The sequence below is a fragment of the Oncorhynchus gorbuscha genome, linkage group LG18 (assembly GCF_021184085.1).
Source record: "Oncorhynchus gorbuscha isolate QuinsamMale2020 ecotype Even-year linkage group LG18, OgorEven_v1.0, whole genome shotgun sequence".
In the NCBI taxonomy this organism is placed as follows: domain Eukaryota; kingdom Metazoa; phylum Chordata; class Actinopteri; order Salmoniformes; family Salmonidae; genus Oncorhynchus; species Oncorhynchus gorbuscha.
The window spans coordinates 30,048,375-30,068,230 of NC_060190.1; the positions used below are offsets into that span (position 1 = coordinate 30,048,375).

At 44.5% G+C, this 19,856-nt stretch overlaps 1 protein-coding gene across 3 annotated transcripts in view; it reads right to left on the reverse strand.

The window, feature by feature from the left end:
• LOC124003767 (solute carrier family 12 member 5-like) overlaps positions 1-19,856 on the reverse strand; it is a 328,893-nt gene that overhangs the window by 49,194 nt on the left and 259,843 nt on the right. For all 3 annotated transcript variants that reach the window (XM_046312326.1, XM_046312327.1, XM_046312328.1), the window contains exons 5-13: positions 17,553-17,607; positions 16,766-16,896; positions 12,301-12,548; positions 11,400-11,611; positions 10,624-10,791; positions 9,999-10,097; positions 9,514-9,571; positions 9,048-9,222; positions 8,480-8,598 (exon numbers count right to left, since the gene is read on the reverse strand). In XM_046312326.1, coding sequence (XP_046168282.1) covers positions 8,480-8,598; positions 9,048-9,222; positions 9,514-9,571; positions 9,999-10,097; positions 10,624-10,791; positions 11,400-11,611; positions 12,301-12,548; positions 16,766-16,896; positions 17,553-17,607 — 1,265 coding nt within the window. The remainder of the gene's footprint in view (positions 1-8,479; positions 8,599-9,047; positions 9,223-9,513; positions 9,572-9,998; positions 10,098-10,623; positions 10,792-11,399; positions 11,612-12,300; positions 12,549-16,765; positions 16,897-17,552; positions 17,608-19,856) is intronic.

A 19,856-nucleotide genomic window follows, 5' to 3' on the forward strand; every position in this document is an offset into this window, starting at 1 on the left:
AGGCTCCGGACTGCGGACCGTCGCTGGAGGCTCCGGACTGCGGACGTCGTTGGAGGCTCCGGACTGGGGACCATCGCTGGATGCTCCGGACTGGGAACCGTCGTTGGAGGCTCCGGACTGGAGACCGTCGCTGGAGGCTCCGGACTAGGGACCGTCGTTGGAGGCTCCGGACTAGAGACCGTCGTTGGAGGCTCCGGACTGGGGACTGCCGCTGGAGGCTCCGGACTAGGGACCGTCGTTGGAGGCTCCGGACTGGGGACCGTCGTTGGAGGCTCCGGATTAGGGACCGTCGTTGGAGGCTCCGGACTGGAGACCGTCGCTGGAGGCTCCGGACTAGGGACCGTCGTTGGAGGCTCCGGACTGGGGACCGTTATTGGAGGCTCCGGACTAGGGACCGTCGTTGGAGGCTCCGGACTGGAGACCGTCGCTGGAGGCTCCGGACTGGGGACCGTCGCTGGAGGCTCCGGACTGGGGACCGTCGCTGGAGGCTCCGGACTGGGGACCGTCGCTGGAGGCTCCGGACTGGGGACCGTCGCTGTAGGCTCCGGACTGGGGAGCGTCGTTGGAGGCTCCGGACTGGGAACCGTCGTTGGCGGCTCCAGACTGGGAACCGTCGTTGGAGGCTCCGGACTGGAGACCGTCGCTGGATGCTCCGGACTGGGGACCGTCGCTGGAGGCTCCGGACTAGGGACCGTCGTTGGAGGCTCCGGACTGGGGACCGTCATTGGAGGCTCCGGACTAGGGACCGTCGTTGGAGGCTCCGGACTGGGGACCATCGCTGGAGACCCCGAACTGGGGACCGTCGCTGTAGGATCCGGACTGGGGAGCGTCGTTGGAGGCTCCGGACTGGGAACCATCGTTGGAGGCTCCGGACTGGAGACCGTCGCTGGATGCTCCGGACTGGAGACCATCGCTGGAGGCTCCGGACTGGGGACCGTCGCTGGAGGCTCCGGACTGGGGACCGTCGCTGTAGGCTCCGGACTGGGGAGCGTCGTTGGAGGCTCCGGACTGGGAACCGTCGTTGGAGGCTCCGGACTGGAGACTGTCGCTGGATGCTCCGGACTGGGGACCGTCGCTGGAGGCTCCGGACTAGGGACCGTCATTGGAGGCTCCGGATTAGGGACCGTCGTTGGAGGCTCCGGACTGGAGACCGTCGCTGGAGGCTCCGGACTGGGGACCGTCGCTGGAGGCTCCGGACTGGGGACTGTTATTGAAGGCTCCGGACTAGGGACCATCGTTGGAGGCTCCGGACTGGGGACCGTTATTGGAGGCACCGGACTAGGGACCGTCGTTGGAGGCTCCGGACTGCGGACCGTCGTTGGAGGCTCCGGACTGGGGACCGTCATTGGAGGCTCCGGACTAGGGACCATCGTTGGAGGCTCCGGACTGGGGACCGTCGTTGGAGGCTCCGGACTGGAGACCGTCGCTGGAAGCTCCGGACTGGGGACCGTCGCTGGAGGCTCCATGCCCTGGATTTTCACTGCAGGCTCCGGGCCATGGACCATCACTGGGGGCTTCGTGCCATTGATCATCACTACAGGCTCCGGGCCATGTAGTATGATTCGATCTTAGTCCTGTATTGACGCTTTGCCTGTTTGATGGTTTGTTAGAGGGCATAGCGGGATTTCTCATAAGCTTCTGGGTTAGAGTCCCGCTCCTCAAAAGCGTCAGCTCTAGCCTTTAGCTCTGTGCGAATGTTGCCTGTAAACCAATGGCTACTGGTTGGGGTATGTACGTAGGGTCACTGTGGGGACAACGTCATCAATGCACTTAATGATGAAGCCAATGACTGATGTGGTGTACTCTTCAATACCATCGGTGGAATCCCGGAACATATTCCAGTCTGTGCGAGCAAATCAGTCCTGTGGCTTAGTGTCTGTTTCATCTGACCACTTTTTTATTGATCTAGTCACTGGTGCATCCTGCTTTAATTTTTGCTTGTAAGCAGGATTCAGGAGGATATAATTATGGTCAGATTTGCCAAATGGAGGGTGAGGGAGAGCTTTGTATGCGTCTCTGTGTGTGGAGTTAAGGTGGTCCAGAGGTTTTAAAGTCCCCGGCTACTAGGAGTGCCGCCTCTGGGTCAGCGTTTTCTTGTTTGCTTATGGCGGAATACAGCTCATTCAATGCTGTCTTAGTACCAGCCTCTGACTGCGGTGGTATGTAACAGTTATGGAAAATACACAGATAAGCTCTCTTGTTAGATAGTGTAGTCTACAGCTTATCATGAGATACTCTACCTCAGGTGAGCAATAGCTCGAGACTTCCTTAGATATCATGCACCAGCTGTTATTTAGAAAAAATACATAGTCCGCCTCCCCTTGTCTTACCAGACGCCGCTGTTCTGTCCAGCATATAACCAGCTAGCTGATAGTGTTGTTGTTCAGCCATGACTCCGTGAAGCATAAGATATTAGTTTTGGATGTCCCGTTGGTAGTTTAATCTTCCGCATAGTTAATCGATTTAATTCTCCAAAATTGTACGTTTGCTAGCAGAATGGAAGAAAGTGGGGGTTTATTCGTTCGCCTACAAATTCTCAGAAGGCAGCCTGCCCTCTGGCCCCTTTTTCCATGCCTCCTCTTCATGCAAATCCCAGGGATCTGGGCCTGTTCCCAAGAAGGCAGTATATCATTTGCATCGGGCTTGTCAGACTCGTTAAAGGGGAAAAAGGATTCTGCCAGTCCGTGGTGAGTAATCGCAGTCCTGATGTCCAGAAGTTATTTTCGGTCATAAGAGACGGTAGCGGCAACATTATGTACAAAATACGTTTAAAAAAATAAGTTACAAACAACACAAATAAACTAGCAAAAGAACACAATCGTTGGGGACACGTAAACGTCAGCCTTCCTCTCTGGCACCATTGTTACCACCGATGTCAAATGTGAAGAAAAAAAAACACTTTGTCAAATATGACATAAAGCTGTGTTTTATAAAGGGTGGCATAAGCACTGCTTCATAAATAATTAAATTGAGGCTTCACGAAGCATTTATCAACTTGTCATGCATCTTGGCAGAGCATTGCAATGCCAGGATAGTGGGTTATATTCCCAGGACCACCCCATACGTAAACATGTTTACATGCATGACTGTAAGTTGCTGTGGATAAAAGTGTCTGCTAAATTGTATATATTATATTATATTACTCTAAAACATTTCTAGGATGGCTCAACCTTTTTCCCTCCACTGCATTGCCAATATTGGATCAGACCTCAACTTTCCACAAAATGCTGTGCTAAAGGATGACTCACACTCTAAAGTGCAATCATGCACAGCTAAAAAACATAGGTAGGGCCTTATAAAATATGTTAAGATGTTTTCCCAAATTCCGTTTTCTCGGTTGAGGTTTTACAGGTTTTAGATTCCCCCCCAAAATGCTGGTTTCCACACACTTTGATTTTCTGTGTTTAGAACAATGCTTAAACCACATCAGAGGACAACGTTTGAGGTCTGGGAAAAATGTAACAAAGTGTAGTTGCCTTTTAATTCAGTGTCCATGCCCTTCACTGTTGCTTGGTTAGCTGTGTTTCTGTAGAGCAGTAGGTGCACATGTGATGAGTTTGCAAATCACTGCCCACTTGTGGTGCCACTTGACAGCAAAAAAAACAAGTAAGTTAACCTTTATTCATTGAAGTTTAAATTAGTTTGTAGTAGTTAAATGTTGAGTTCAATTACATATCTACCTCCAACGTTATCGTCACAGCAATTGCTAGCTAGCTAGCTAGCTAAAGAACATTTGTCTAGATAGCAGTCTCAGCTAAATAATAAGCCCGCTAGATTCAGCAACATCTCATAGTCATGTCATGAGATTTGTAAATTAAAGAGGAATATAATAATATGAATCAAATGGAGTTTCCCATCTCCCCAAAGCACAGAAATGCCCGTATCCAGGTGGTGTGAAAAAGGCATTTCCTAAAAGACCTTCTAACTTTCAGGCAGAGAGGCAAGAACCAATCGTCCACCAGCTCAAGAACAAGCTACACTGTTGACAGCCCTGTGTAATGTTCAATGTAGTTGCATTGCTGGACTTAAAAAAAAAAAACTTAATGTATGTGTATTATTTAAACATTTAAAAATGAAAGGACATTTATGGTTTAAATGTTTATTTGATTTAGCTGTTAGTGATAATTCCCTAACTGTTAATACATTTGTGTCATCATCATTAAGCCTTTATGTACAGTACCAGTCACACCTACTCATTCCAGGGTTTTTCTTTATTTTTTACTATTTTCTACGTTGTAGAATAATAGTGAAGACATCAAAACTATGATATAACACATATGGAATCATGTAGTAAACAAAAAGTGTTAAACAAATCAAAATATATTTTATATTTGAGATTTTTCATAGTAGCCACCCTTTGCCTTGATGACTGCATTGCACACACTTGGCATTCTCTCAACCAGCTTCATGAGGTAACAGCGTCACCTGGAATGCATTTCAATTAACAGGTGTGTCTTGTATAAGTTAATTTGTGGAATTTCTTTCCTTCGTAATGCGATTGAGCCACTCAGTTGTGTTGTGACAAGGTAGGGGTGGTATACAGAAGAAAGCCTTATTTGGTAAAAGACCAAGTCCATATTATGCCAAGAACAACTCAAATAAGCAAAGAGAAACGACACTCCATCATTACTTTAAGACATGAAAGTTTCTTCAAGTGCAGTCGCAAAAACCATCAAGCACTATGATGAAATTGGCACTCACGAGGACCGCCACAGGAAAGGAAGACCCAGAGTTACCTCTGCTGCAGAGGATAAGTTCATTAGAGTTACCAGCCTCAGAAATTGCAGCTGAAATAAATGTTTCACAGAGTTCAAGTAACAGACACATCTCAACATCAACTGTTCAGAAGAGACTCTGTGAATCAGCCCTTCATGGTCGAATTGCTGAAAAGAAACTACTACTAAAGGACACCAATAAGAAGAGGAGACTTGCTGAGGCCAAGAAACACTGTCCAAATCTGAGATTTTAGTCTTTTCATTTGTTTGGTTCTCTGCATGTGTGGTTCCCACCATGAAGCATAGAGGAAGAGGTGTGATGGTGCTTTGCTGGTGACACTGTCTGTGATTTATTTAGATTTCAAGGCACACTTAACCAGCATGGCTACCACAGCATTCTGCAGCGATACACCATTCCATCTGGTTTGAGTTCAGTGGGACTATAATTTGTTTATCAACTGGACAATGACCCAACACACCTCCAGGCTGTATAAGGCCTATTTGACCAAGAAGGAGAGTGATGGAGCGCTGCATCAGATGACCTGGCCTCCACAATCACCCGACCTCAACCCAATTGAGATGGTTTGGGATGAGTTGGACTGCAGAGTGAAGGAAAAGCAGCCAACAAGTGCTCAACATATGTGGGAACTCCTTCAAGACTGTTGGAAAAGATTTCAAGGTGAATCTGGTTGGGAGAATGCCAAGAGTGTTGCAAAGAGTGGCTACTTAAAAAAAAAAAAACTTTTTTCATTACTACATGATTCCATATGGGTTATGTAATAGTTTTGTTGTCGCTATTATTCTACAATGTAGAAAATAGCAAAAATAAAGAAAGACCCTTGAATGAGTAGGTGTGTCCAAACTTTTGACTGGTACTGTATATGTAATGAATGACCAAAAGTGTCTGACTTTATAATAAATACAGCATCATATGATACAAGGCATTTATGTGTTATAAATTACCAAAGGGGCCTGACTTTAAAGTAATTGCAGCGTCATGCAATATAGAGTCTTTATGGATGTGTTATGAATGGCTGAAGGTGTCTCACTACAAAGTCTTCGTATTCCTCTTCTGTTCTGCTGGAGACCAGGGCTTGACTACAACCTGTAACAATGGTGCCAACATTTTGTGGCTGATCTTTCGGCGGGGGGAAGGTGAACGTGTCAAGGACCTGACTGGGCTTAGCACCACATGGCATGGCATGGCTTGTTATATTGTTGTGTCAAAGACCTGACTGGGCTTAGCACCACATGGCATGGCATGGCTTGTTATATTGTTGTGTCAAGGACCTGACTGGGCTTAGCACCACATGGCATGGCATGGCTTGTTATATTGTTGTGTCAAAGACCTGACTGGGCTTAGCACCGCAAGGTATGGCTGGTTATATTGTTGTGTCAAAAACCTGCCTAGGCCCTTCACTGCATGGTATGGCTCATTATATTGCTGTGTTTGTGTTTGCATACTGAGGAACATGTAACTTACTTCCAGAAGAAAGACCCTTTCAATTTCCTCATCAAGATAAGTGTTTCTTGGTCTAATGTCATCACCAGGCTATTGTGCACACAGCACATACATATAAGCCTGGGATATCAACCATTCAAACTTGGTCTTAGTCGGAGTGATCATAGAATTCATTGGGAAAAATATGTGGACACCCTTTCAAATTTGTGAACTCGGCTTTTTCAGCCACATCCGCTGCTGACAGGTGTATAAAATCGAGCATACAGCCATGCAATCTCCATAGACAAACACTGGCAGTAAAATGGCCTTACTGAGGAGTTCTGTGACTTTCAACGTGGCACTGTCATAGGATGCCACCTTTCCCGACTAGAGCTGCCCTGGTCAACTGTTAGTGCTGTTATTGGGCTAGAGCTGTTACAACGGCTCAGCCACAAAGTGGTAAGCCACACAAGCTCACAGAACAGGACCGCAGAGTGCTGAAGTGAGCAGCATGTAAAAATGGTTTGTCCTCGGGTTGCAACACTCACTACTGAGTTCCAAACTGCCTCTGGAAGCAACGTCAACATAATAACTTTTTGTCGGGAGCGTCATGAAATGGGTTTCCATGGCCGAGCAGCTGTACACAAGCCCAAGATTACCATGTGCAATGCCAAGTGTCAGCTGGAGTGGTATAAAGCTCGCCGCCATTGGACTCTGGAGCAGCGGAATGTCTGGGAATGAGATTAGGTGTAATGTGACTAACATGACTTCACTTTAGAGCGTGTGCCATCCTTCAGCACAGCATGTCACCCTTTATAAAGCACATGTTTATTTCACATTCGAAACAGTGGGTTATGTCACATTTGACATTGGTGATTATGTCACACAGTTATGCCAGATTTATAAACCCTTTATAAAGCGTAATCCTACTGTTACAGATGCTTTGTAACACATTTATGTGGTTCTTATGAAGACATTATGAAGACTTTAGGAAGCCTGTATAAGCTGAACATCATTTAAAGTGGGATCATTTATCAGGAGTCCTCTAGCTGTTAGTGAGCATTTCTCCTTTGCCAAGATAATCCATCCACCTGACAGGTGAGGCATATCGAGAAGTTGATTAAGCACCATGATCAAATACACAGGTCATTCTAAAAATGTGCAGGTTATGTCACACCACACAATGCCACATGTTTTGTCTCAAGTTTTGAGGGAGCGTGCAATTGGCATGCTGACTGCAGGTATGTCCACCAGAGCTTTTTCCAGAGATTTTGAATGAGACCAGCCACCTGGACAGCTGATGAAACTGTGGGTTTGCACAGTCAAAGAATTTCTGCACAAACTATCAAAAACCGTTTCAGGGAAGCTCATCTTCGTGCTCATCTTCCTCACCAAGATCTTGAACTGACTGCAGTTCGGTGTCGTAACCGACTTCAGTGGCCAAATGCTCACCTGCTGATGTCAACATTGTGAACAGAGTGCCCCATGGTGGCAGTGGGATTATGGTATGGGCAGGACAACGAAAAACAATTGCGTTTATCAATGGCAATTTGAATGCAGAGAGATACCGTGACGAGATCCTGAGGCCCATTGTTGTGCCATTCATCTGCCACCATCACCTCATGTTTCAGCATGATAATGCATGTTGCAAGGATCTGTACAAAATTCCGGGAAGTTGAAAATGTCCCAGATCTTCCATGGCCTGCATCCTCACCAGAGCATGTTTTGGATGCTCTGGATCGATGTGCACGACAGCGTGTTCCAGTTGCCGCCAATATCCAGCAACTTCACAAAGTCATTGAAGAGGAATGGGACAACATTGCGCAGGCCACAATCAACAGCCTGTGTCACGCTGTGTGAGGCAAATCGTGATCGCACCAGATGCTGGTTTTCTGATCCACACCCCTATTTGTTTTATGTATCTGTGACCAACAGATGCATATCTCTATTCCCGGTCATGTGAAATCCATAGATTAGGGCTTAATGAATTCATTTAAATTGACAGATTTTTTAAATATGAACTGTAACTGTAAAATCTTAGAAATTGTTGCATGTTGCTTTTATATTTTTGTTCAGTGTATGTGTTTAACTTTATCTTAAGTGCTAAGATCTAATTTGTCCATTGTCTGAAGTAAATATCATATTTACAGTGTGCATATTAGACAGTCCATATTGGTACAGGATGAGTACACTTCAGCACTCATCAATAGGGCCAGGAGTTTTTTCTGGGCCCTAGTTATAGGCTGTAACTAGAACCCAGAGTTTTTCCCAGGCAAGGTCCTGTGGTGGGAAACAACACCTGGTCCCGCTCATAGACACTCACATGGAGAGGATGGGGGCCACTGCGTCCAGGGAGGCAATGAGGATCCCTATCTCACAGATACAGGCGGTCAGCAGCAGGGCCCAGGTGGGCTCCCCATTGGCCTTCCCATGGCCAAACACCTGGCAGACACATCACACACTGAGATGTTAGAGGGGATAGAGTTACAACATACATTAGTTATTCCATTATTTCAAGGCAGGTTGTATGTACTGTAGATGTAACAGAGGTGTTTCAGTGAACCATGCTCACGTGAGACCTGACCCTTGCCTGGGACCTGAAGATGAACATTAGTGTACACAGACACCAACCATCAAAATTGAATGTGAATTAAAGAATTCGTGAGAGAGGGCAGGCAAGTCCAATGTCACCTGAGACTGATATGAAACATGTTGACAAACCAACATAACAAATGTACCCAGATCAGTGCTAATTGCTGAATGCTGACAGATAGATCATAACAAATGTACCCAGATCAGTGCTAATTGCTGAACACTGACAGAATTATGAAAACAAATGGTCCCAGATCAGTGTAAAATGCTAGAATGTTGGCAGAATGACTGAGACTGACCCGTAGGATGGGCACGACACCATCCCTGGAGATGGCCTGCATGAGACGCGGGGCGCCCGTCAAGCTTTGAAGCCCCGCTCCACAGGTGGAGAAGAAGGAGCCAATTACAATCACCCACGGGGATGGCCAGGCCAAGGTGCCAATGACCAGGTTGCCATTGACTCCCTCTCCAAACCTGAGGGAGATGGACATGACACCCAGCCAATCAGACATGAAGAAAGGTAGGAGGAGACACAATTACCTGGGTCCTATTGATTAGACACCAAACGGAAGAAAACTGACTAAAACAGGGAGGGTCTACCTGGACCACAACTGCAGTAAATGTGCTCAATTTTTGTTTTAAAACATGTTCTGTTGAATACGACCCAGCTATAGCATCCCTCATCTAGTACCTGAGCACTGGAAAAGCTTGACTGAGAAATGTTGAAACAATTGCAGGCATGTTGGCTCATTATGCATAACTTACTTGTCCCTTAGTACCACTCCATCGATACAGGCACCGAACAGGACCACAGCGGACATGTCTATAAGGTCACATTAAGGAAAACAGACAGACCCACGCTCATTGCTAGCACATAGGGACATATCCTCACGTATCTCTGCTATGTCTGCACATTGAGAGTTTACATAAGTACACAGTTCGACAGTACTGTTACTGTTGGGTTATGTCTGATGTATTGCGGTACATGATGAATTGCTTTTGTTCTGTAATGGTTACTTTGAGATAAAGAACAACACGGTTGATTTGAAATTGCTTTCGTGGAGTTATCGTTTCGACATAACAAGCTTGAGGCTAAAGGCCCAATTCAAAGAAACCTAATATATATTTTATGTTGAAAAGTCAAATAAAAATGTTTTGTATAAAATAGAGCTCGTTTACTGTTGGTAGATGGCATGTGAGCGACAGCTAAAAGCCCATTGAGTCCAGAAACGGGAGCAGTAAAAGGATACACACGAGTGAGGTAGTGGTGATGGCCATGATAGTGCCGATGGGGATGGACTTCTGCGCGTCACGCAGGTCTCCAGACCGGTTGGATCCGGCCATGATCCCTGTGAAACACAAGAAGAGAGGCCACTTTAAAAAAAACTCCTGCTCACACAGTAACCTCTGCACATTTGCCTTTCAGTCCGAGAATTGTTTTCAAAACACAGACAGAGGTCTATAAGAAAACTCAGATCATCAAATAGTGGGCTTAGAAACTCACACAATAGCGTGTGTATGTCGATTTGAAACCTACTTTCCTTTGTTAAATTACCACAACTGAAAAATACAGCAAAATCATCCTTCTAATGACAAACAACTGCTTTTTGTGTAAAAAAAAAAATAATAATGACTTCAGATGAATCTTTGACAGTATCGTAAAACGTTTCAATAAATTGACACACATCTCCCCTATCTAGATCAAAAAAATAACCACACAAAACAACAAAAAAGGGTGATTATTTTCCCTTGATCCCTTGCGTCCTCTCTTTTCCTTGAGATCCACCCTTGGTGAATTCACCCTTTGAGGATGAGAGGAATGAGTTTCAGCTCTGTGTCTCTTCCTCTTTGCATTATCCTTTCCTGTCAGCTGACCTGTGACGGAGGGGAAGTAGATGCCGACCAGAAGGGTGAAGAAGCTGGTGATGTCAGCCAGGACATAGCGGTTGGAGTTGGTCAGAGTATCATCGGGGCCCTCCACGGTCGCAATCCCGATCTTGGCCACCAGATTGCCCTTCTCCAGGTAATTCCCAAATAGGTTTTCTGTGTGTGTGTGTGTGTGTGTGGGGGGGGGGGGAAGGGATTGAGGAAGAGGGAGAAGGGGGAGAGAGGGGGAGGGAGAAGTAAACAGAGAGAAAGAGGGAGAGAGAGGGCAATTTAATGGTAAAGAGAAAAGGGGGGATAGGGAGATAAAGGGAAAGAGAGTGAGGGGGTTTGGAGAGAGAGAGAGCGAGAAAGGGAGGGAGGAGGGAGAATATTATTTATAATCGCTATAAACGCCATCATACAGTACATACAATGGGGTGGCAAATAAACAAAGTGCAGTATGCTTCCTGCAAGAGCACGCGGGTATGTCTCCTGCATGTGTACTGTACTGTAGGTACAGTGACCTGAGTGTGGGTGGACCAGAAGAGTGCATGTTATTTGTGCTGTAGGTGTAACTGTGTTTGGAAAGAAAAAGTAGACAGAATAATAGTAGTTATAATAATATAATATTATGTTAACCTTTTATTCAAAGTGACCATCATACATGCATGCATTTTACGTATTGGTGACTCTGGCAGCAATAGAGCCCACAATCCTGGCATTGCAAGTGGCATGCTCTACCAACTGAGCCAGAAGAAGACTAATAGTCAACTGTGTTTGGTCACCTTTGAGGATGCCGCTCATGACCCCAGGGATGCCCTGGATGAAGGACACGTTGTTGTTGGCAAAGTACTCGTCACAGGTGGCGTTGAGGAAGGGAGTATCGCAGAAGATCTTCCACAGCTTGGTGGTGACTGTGCCGTTGCCACTCTCCAGTGTTTTGGCGCACACATCGAACCCTTTAGAGATCAGCGGGCGATTCCCAAGCATACAGACTCTGCGCAGCAGGGGAGATGTGTTAGTGTATTAGTTTAGTTCATTAGGATCCCCATTAGCCACTGCACATGCAGCAGCTACTCTTCCTGGGGTCCACATAAAACATACAAATACACGACAAAGTACCGAACAGTTATCGACAAGAACAACATAAGCTACATATTACTTGTGTTAGTGTGACGACCGGGAATCAAACCCCAACTGCCCATGCAGACAACTTTAGACTGAGTCGAAGACTAGGCATTGGCTTTGAGAGCTAGCACAAGTCTGTGGGTATCAGTCCCCATATTGAACAGAAGAGTCCTCCCTACTGAATATGTTCCATTTGTATTTAACCCATCTGCTTTGGTGCATTGAACATAATTTCTATATATTTTCAATATACTTCAAATCGTCTTAAAATGGGTGAACATGTGGTCAAATTATATTGCAACAAAAGTCTCAAAACCCAAATCCCCCATACGGGCCACAATTATATAAATAAATAAATTACATCAAACATGATTCACATCACACCCACATTGCTCAAGTTCGGCTCAGCCCCAATATTGAAGAGTAGCTTGGTCCCACATCTGTTTGTTCTGTCTTTCCAACTCCTATGGTCATTCTCATGTGACAATGACCATAGGACTTGACAAGAGGACACAAACAGATCTGGGAGCAGGCTAATTGGACAGTAGGGGCCCTTACGGGAAGTCAGGCGGTTCGATGGCTGTCTTGATGACTCCGGCATACACGGCCAGGATGGAGAGTATGACGCAGGCTAGAAAAAGCAGGGCCAGCTTGTTGACGTACTTGACCCCCACGAACACCACCGTGGCCATGAAACTGAGCACAATAGTGCCGTACACACGCATGTTGTTCAGCATCGCCGCCTCCGCCTCGGCCCCCTCCAGACCCTCCATCTTAAAAATGGCTGCCTGGGGGAGGATGTAGATCTGTAAGGGAGGGGAAAGGGGGGAGAAGAGAGAGAGAGAGAGAGAGAGAGAGAGAGAGAGAGAGAGAGAGAGAGATGACCGTTACATAGGACATGTATTTAATGTGGCCTAACAATTGTATGAAATTATTGACTTGAAGCTCTTTGTGCCAACATGGTGTACATTTTTGAAATTCTACTGTTCTTCTCTCTTAAACCAAGTTTGCCAACCTTGTCGGTATATGGCTATGTTCATAACATAGTGTCCTTTCCCTATTGACCGAGGAATTTTAAGGATGAAACAGCGTTTAAGGACAAAGCCTATGAGAAAGAAAGTGAGACCCAACAGTGACAAACAGGACTGTCAAGGTCACACTGCAGAAGAGACGGTCAGAGGTTTCCAGAGACCGCATAGAGCCCCGAGTTGATTATCCCTTTTAGACCAAGGCTATAATTAAGCAATAAGGCACGAGGGGGTGTGGTATATGGACAATATACCATAGTTGAGGGCTATTCTGGATACAGCCATTAGCTGTGGTATATTGGCGATATACCACAAACCACAGAGGTGACTTATTGCTGTTATAAACTGGTTACCAACGTAATTAGAGCAGAAAAAATAAATTGTATTGTCATACCCGTGGTATACAGTCTGATATACCACGGGTTTCAGCCAATCAGCATTCAGTGCTCGAACCACACAGTTTATAATATAACACATTTGCCGATAGAAATGTTATCAACATCCACTAAAGTAGCTAGCAAGTTTACTACAGTAGTTGCTGTGGTAACCAAACAAACATACTTGTTATTTTAAGGAGTACATTTGTTTTTGTATTCTGAAGTTGATACCCAAGCGGACTTGTCGTTAGTTATTTTGTCATGTTTTGATCCAGTCGTTAATTCGATTCATTCGACGTTGCTATGCTAAACAAATCATTGGCGTGTTCCTAGCTAGCAGAGATTCAAAGATGATGAGAGACAAGAACTTCAATAAATAATAATTGTATAAATATCCAATGGGCTTGCATAGCCCACACTGCACTGGTTAATGAACGAATGGCATTCGTTATTTATTGGGCTAGCTAGCCTACTGGCACGGGAGAGGTCACATTTGTAAAATGTAACATTATTGTACAGTTTGTAGAGGAAGAAAGATAGGCTTATGCAACCCTCAACTGTTGCAAACCAAATAAACTCAGCAAACAAAGAAACGTCCCTTTTTCAGGACCCTGTCTTTCAAAGATAATTAGTAAAAATCCAAATAACTTCACAGATCTTCATTGTCAAGGGTTTAAACATAGAGCCCGGATCTCAATCCCATTTAGCACGTCTGGGACCTGTTGGATCAGAGGGTGAGGGCTAGGGCCATTCCCCCCCAGAAATATCCGGAAACTTGCAGGTGCATTGGTGGAAGAGTGGGGTAACATCTCATAGCAAGAACGGGCAAATCTGGTGCAGTCCATGAGGAGGAGATGCACTGCAGTACTTAATGCAGCTGGTGGCCACACCAGATACTGACTGCTACTTTTGATTTTGACCCCCCTTTGCTCAGGGACACATTATTCCATTTATGTTAGTCACATGTCTGTGGAACGTGTTCAGTTTATGTCTCAGTTATTGAATCTTGTTATGTTCATACAAATATTTACACACATTAAGTTTGCTGAAAATAAACGCAGTTGACAGTGAGAGGACGTTTCTTTTTTTGCTGAGTTTAGTAGCATGGAAAAATAATGTGTAGATGCTTTTTTCCAGAGGGAGATGAAGTTTATGACTTTCCTGCCTGGGCTGCAGGACAGTTGTTGTCCCACAATTCCTGCATATCAACCATCAGCATCCAGGATCCAAACAACCCATTTTATAATGAAGCAATAAGGCCCGAGACAGTATGGAATTTAAGTGATAATGCCAGAGAAGCCGGTGTTTGGAGGATTGAGGGTATTATCACTTTCATACAACGGGTAACCAACATATTCAAATAATGATTGACATATTTTCATTATGGGGCGGCAGGGTAGCCTAGTGGTTAGAGCGTTGGACTAGTAACCGAAACGTTGCAAGTTCATATTCCCGAGCTGACAAGGTACAATTCTGTCATTCTGCCCCTGAACAGGCAGTTAACCTACTGTTCCTAGGCCATCATTGAAAATAAGAATTTGTTCTTAACTGACTTGCCTAGTTAAATAAAGATGCATATTTTCATTAAAAAAATATTCATACTATTTCATCCTTTCCCAAGATATAGTCCCCACACAAATCTAGGTTTGTGTGGGGATGGTCGTACATTCTATCGGTTCAGTTGCCAGAGACGCGACCCAGTTGTTCAGTTGTTCGTTCTAAATGTTCCATGGCCATACTGGCAAGCAACGTTCTTATCCCTTGCTTACAAGCTAGCCAACTTTGGTTAACTTACAGCGGTGTCAAAAAGTGCAGCCAGAATAACAGCAAAGTAGCTGCATTTGTTTAAGCTGTTTTCTAGTGACATTTATTTGGATACGTCTACAACAATGAGCTAATGAGACGCGTTTCGCCTGGCATAGAACTTCTGCTCACTCGTCAGGACACTGTTGTTCAGAAGAGCTAGCCAACAACACAGCTGACACAAAGACTCATTTCATTTGACCATTTTTAAATTGCATTTCTTTGTAAATAGCCATAAAAATGATGCCAGCTGATTCATGATTTCGACTGGCTGAGAAACACTGTCTGTCAGTCAATCTCGTACCAAGTCCCGACACGTTCATTACTATGGGACAGCTGGAGATCGAATTTTAATACTGAAACAATGTTGCAAATGTCCGGAGAGACAGACAACACGGCTTATACAAATCTCCGCTGTTGAAAACTAAATGTTTGTCTAAAATAAATGTGAGATAATGTCTAGATGCTTTTTATAGTGGAGATCAAGTTTATAAATTGCTTGGCTGGGCTGATGAGACAGTGGAATGCGTAGTCAGATGGAACAGAGTAAATAGGCATTTTAACATCATAGATTTAGCTGTGGTAACTTGTGGAATAGACACCGGCTGGAATGGGGTTTTAACCAATCAGCATTCATGATTAGACTCATCCGTTCTATAAATGGGAAATACACCATGGCTAAGGGCTGTTCTTAGGCACAATGCAGCAAGGAGTGCATGGATACAGCCCTTACCCGTGGTATATTGGCCATATAGGGTTAGGGTTAGGGTTAACCCACAAACCCCAGAGGTGCCTTATTGCTATTATAAATTGGTCACCAATGTAATTAGAGCAGTAAATGTACATGTTTAGTCATACCCGTGGTATACGGTCTGATATACCACGGGTGTCAGCCAATCAGCATTCAGGGCTCAAACCACCTGGATTATGATACATAATATAGTACATTTTGTCAGATATGCCATTCCAATAAAGTATTCTTCTTCCATACCAATCAATCAATTTAAGACAATAGGAAAATAATAAGTGGAGCAGTATAACTTGGATGTTCATTACTCTAGTGAGGTTGAGTTATTGTGTGGTGCAACGTACAATTGGGCCAAAACTCAAGCTTCAATGTGAACCCTTCGTCATTCTAAATATAGCTGCTTTTTGTGCTTCTATGGAGGGATAAACGAAAATTCAAAGCAGCCTTCTCCAGATCCTCTCCTCACAATTCAGAGGGGTTTGTTATTCCACAAAGGAAACTAATCCAGCTTTAACCCAGAAGACCAAATTAACCTCTAGGCTAGATCAGAATGTACAGATTCAGTCAAAGCCATCGGAGAAAAAACTATATAGGATGAATCTCAATTGTATTTCCTTGATTCATTGCATCCTCTCTCCGGCAACTTCTGTCAAAATGCATGGGAGGAGATGGATGGCCTGAGTGGAGACACTTCAGACCTCCTCCAATTCGTATTGAGAAGTGGCGGCAGTTTCAACGAATGGTCTTATTATTTAGCCAATGCTTGAGCTCTCCCTAATGCAGAATAGGGAGAGGAAGATCGAGCATAAAAAAGAGAGTGAGGAGCGAGTATGGGGACAGACAAAGATGAAAGATCTTTATATTTATTATAATTCATTGTGGGGAAGAGAGGAAGGAAATAGCATCAAAGCAGAATGAGGACAGAGAGAGAGAGAGAGAGAGAGAGAGAGAGAGAGAGAGAGAGAGAGAGAGAGAGAGAGAGAGAGAGAGAGAGAGAGAGAGAGAGAGAAAGACCGACACAGACAGAGATGGATAGAAAGATAAGTATTTCACACCCAGGTTCTTACCAGTAAGAGTTCGATGGACCCCAGGATGTACATGGCCCCAGCGAACGTTGTCCCGAGGTAGAAACAAATGCCCACAGCACCCCCAAACTCAGGCCCCAGAGAACGGGAGATCATGTAGTAGGATCCTCCAGCTACAGACATCAAATAAATACAAACATTCTGTCAATGACATACTTTTTAATGAAATATTGTATACAAACAGCATCTGCAACTGAATTGATTTGGAATTATATGGATTTGGAATGATATATGCCAGTTTGCAGCATTGCCATGATTTTCAAACACAATTGCTTCTTTGAAAGCATCACTATATTTCACGTGATTTCCCCGAGTTCAAATATAAATGAACCAAACCCGGCTATTCCCAAATCAGAGCAGGGTCATGTTCATTAGGGCACGCCAAAGAAAACCCCCAAAATGTTTTGCAACGGCAAACAAACATTTGCTTTTCTCAACGCACAGGTCCAGGCATAATAGCAGTGGGAAATACGGGTGCTGAGGCTGCTACAGCACCGTCTGATAAAACAGCTCAAGCCTGTAATTTCCTCTCACCTCTTGACAATCAAGGAGCGAGTCAGCCAGTGTGAGACGTGATTGTTGGATACCATCTCTAATCATATTCACCTGGCTGTGTAAGGTTCATGACGGGACCCAGGAGTCTGGACGTAACTAATATTATCGCGTTGCTAGGGCTACTGCACTGAATATGCATTTTGAGCCGAAAGGGAATTGAAGAGGGGGTACTATTCCCAACAGCGAACCCGGATGCCAACGCACGCTCACCCACCTGGCACGACTCCATTGGTAGCAATGGCACTCATTGAGATTGCAGTCAGCATGGTCTAAAGAGAGGGAGATGTAGAGAGAAGAGAACAGAGAGGGGAAATTGGGACGTTAGTATTGTGTAACATTTAATCTGTTACACCCTACCTGACAGGATATTTCACATTTTTCAGGTGAAACACAAATGGGAGGAAGTCAAGTTGTCTAGAGAGGACCGTGGTCTTCTTTGTACTTACTGACACCAATAAACACTATGTTCTGGCTTGTGCAGTTTCAGTTGAAAACCTTGTTAGTTTATAAGGACAACAGTGAATTTAGATTTGAATATTCTAATGTTCATGACTGGAAGTTTGATAGAATAACAACCCAGTGGGCTGTCAACAAAAGAGGCAACAAGTGATCGACAAGGCACATTCTTCCGCCAAGCACATCAATCTGTCTGTTTGGCTTTGAGTGGAGATGTGACCAGATGCACCGTTAGGACATGGAACAATGAAGATCAACTGTAGGCAGACATTTACTAAAGAACCCAGAGTATGGCAGCAAGGTAAAGGAAGTGTGTGTGTGTGTGTCTGTGTATATGACAGGGGAAGAGTGTGTATCTGAGAGAGAAAGTGTGGGATTTGCATGTGTTTAAGAGAGAGTGAGTAGTGAGGGAAAACTAGAGAGACATTTATGAGATTAAAATAAATCAAGTCATTAATATGTGTGTCTGAGAAAAAAATATGGCTTTAACAGTAATAATATTTAATTAGCCGTGGTGTACTTCCTTAATGTCTATGTAGGCAGAGAGAGAGAGAGAGAGAGAGAGAGAGAGAGAGAGAGAGAGAGAGAGAGAGAGAGAGAGAGACAGAGAGAGAGAGACACAGAGAGAGAGAGACACAGAGAGAGAGAGAGATACACAGAGACAGACCGACAAAGACAGAAAGAGATACAACCCAGAGGACTAAACCCTAGAAAGAGAGACAGGTGTGTGAAATAACTAGCCTGTGAGAGGATGGGGGGTGGACGACTGTTAATGTTTCTTGTGAACACAGCTGTCTGTCTGGGTTAACAACAGTCTGCTCGACCGTGCCATATTACTCTCTTATCAGGTCATAATGAAGTAAGGCTCTCTCTCTCTGAGGAGAGCAGATAAGACTAATTGTTTAAGTGGTTTATCTGATGTGGGCAGGCTGGAACATACGAGGAAGAGGTAGTTTGAGGCCAAGTGAATCACTCGACACAGTTGTATGGGAACGTTATGAGAGGGAGATAGAGCACTTACGGACTGTGTCACATGAGGAAAAAAAAAAAAAGCTTTCTACTTTTTATATAACGCCTTGCACTGTATAAGCATGACAGGATGATATAAATGAGCAGAGCCAACGTCATCAGAAATTGTTGAAATGTATTTTACGAAATGGGTGGGCCTCATTTTTAGGGAGGAGCTACATGGGCCAGACAGTGTGCGGGTCAGGAAATCACCAGAGGTCATTATGCAGCTTTTAGTAAGAGACCATCTCACGTGGAGAAACATGCGATAACACTACTTCAGCTCTTTGTCGTCAACTTCAAAAGACTTTGATGCTACCGGAAGCAGACATAACAAACCCCATCAGCAGACATAACAAGCCAGGTGGGATTGCAAATAACATCCAGACAAACATTATTATGTCTGCAGAGGTATAAACATGGCAACATATACTAACCAACTACTAACTATTTGCTCTTATGCGTGTCTGTGCAATGGTCTAATGATTTGTCACTGAATAATTATTAGTGCCTATGGCCTTTGGGTGTCATATTACATATTTCTGACTTCATTTAGAAGATGAGTCTTGGTGGGTTTAAATTGAGTGTTACTAACGCAAAACAAACATGAACACAGCCTAAGTATGAGATGAAGGCATTATTCCTATATGTCTGGGTGATGGAAGTTGCCCAATCTCTTCTCTGATTCTGAGTCTGCTATAAATCAGGATTAGGAATTATTGTGTTCATAAAACTTCCTCTCAGTATGTGTTGAATCTATTTTGGTTTGCAATGGCTTCCCATTTAGTTTGTGGTCAACAAAGACATTATTTACTGAGAGATGAAGAACATAGTGACAGCAACAATGATGCCCACATTCCAAATCCCATATTGTCACGTGTGCTCCCTCTCCAGGCTGCTAGTTAAATTTTAGATTAACTAACTTCAAAGATGGGCGATACCATGTGGAGTTGCCATGGAAACGAGAAATGCCACCATCGTTACGCGCACCTGGGTGTCTTCAGACTCACCTGGACTCCATCACCTCCCTGATTACCTTCCCTATATATGTCAC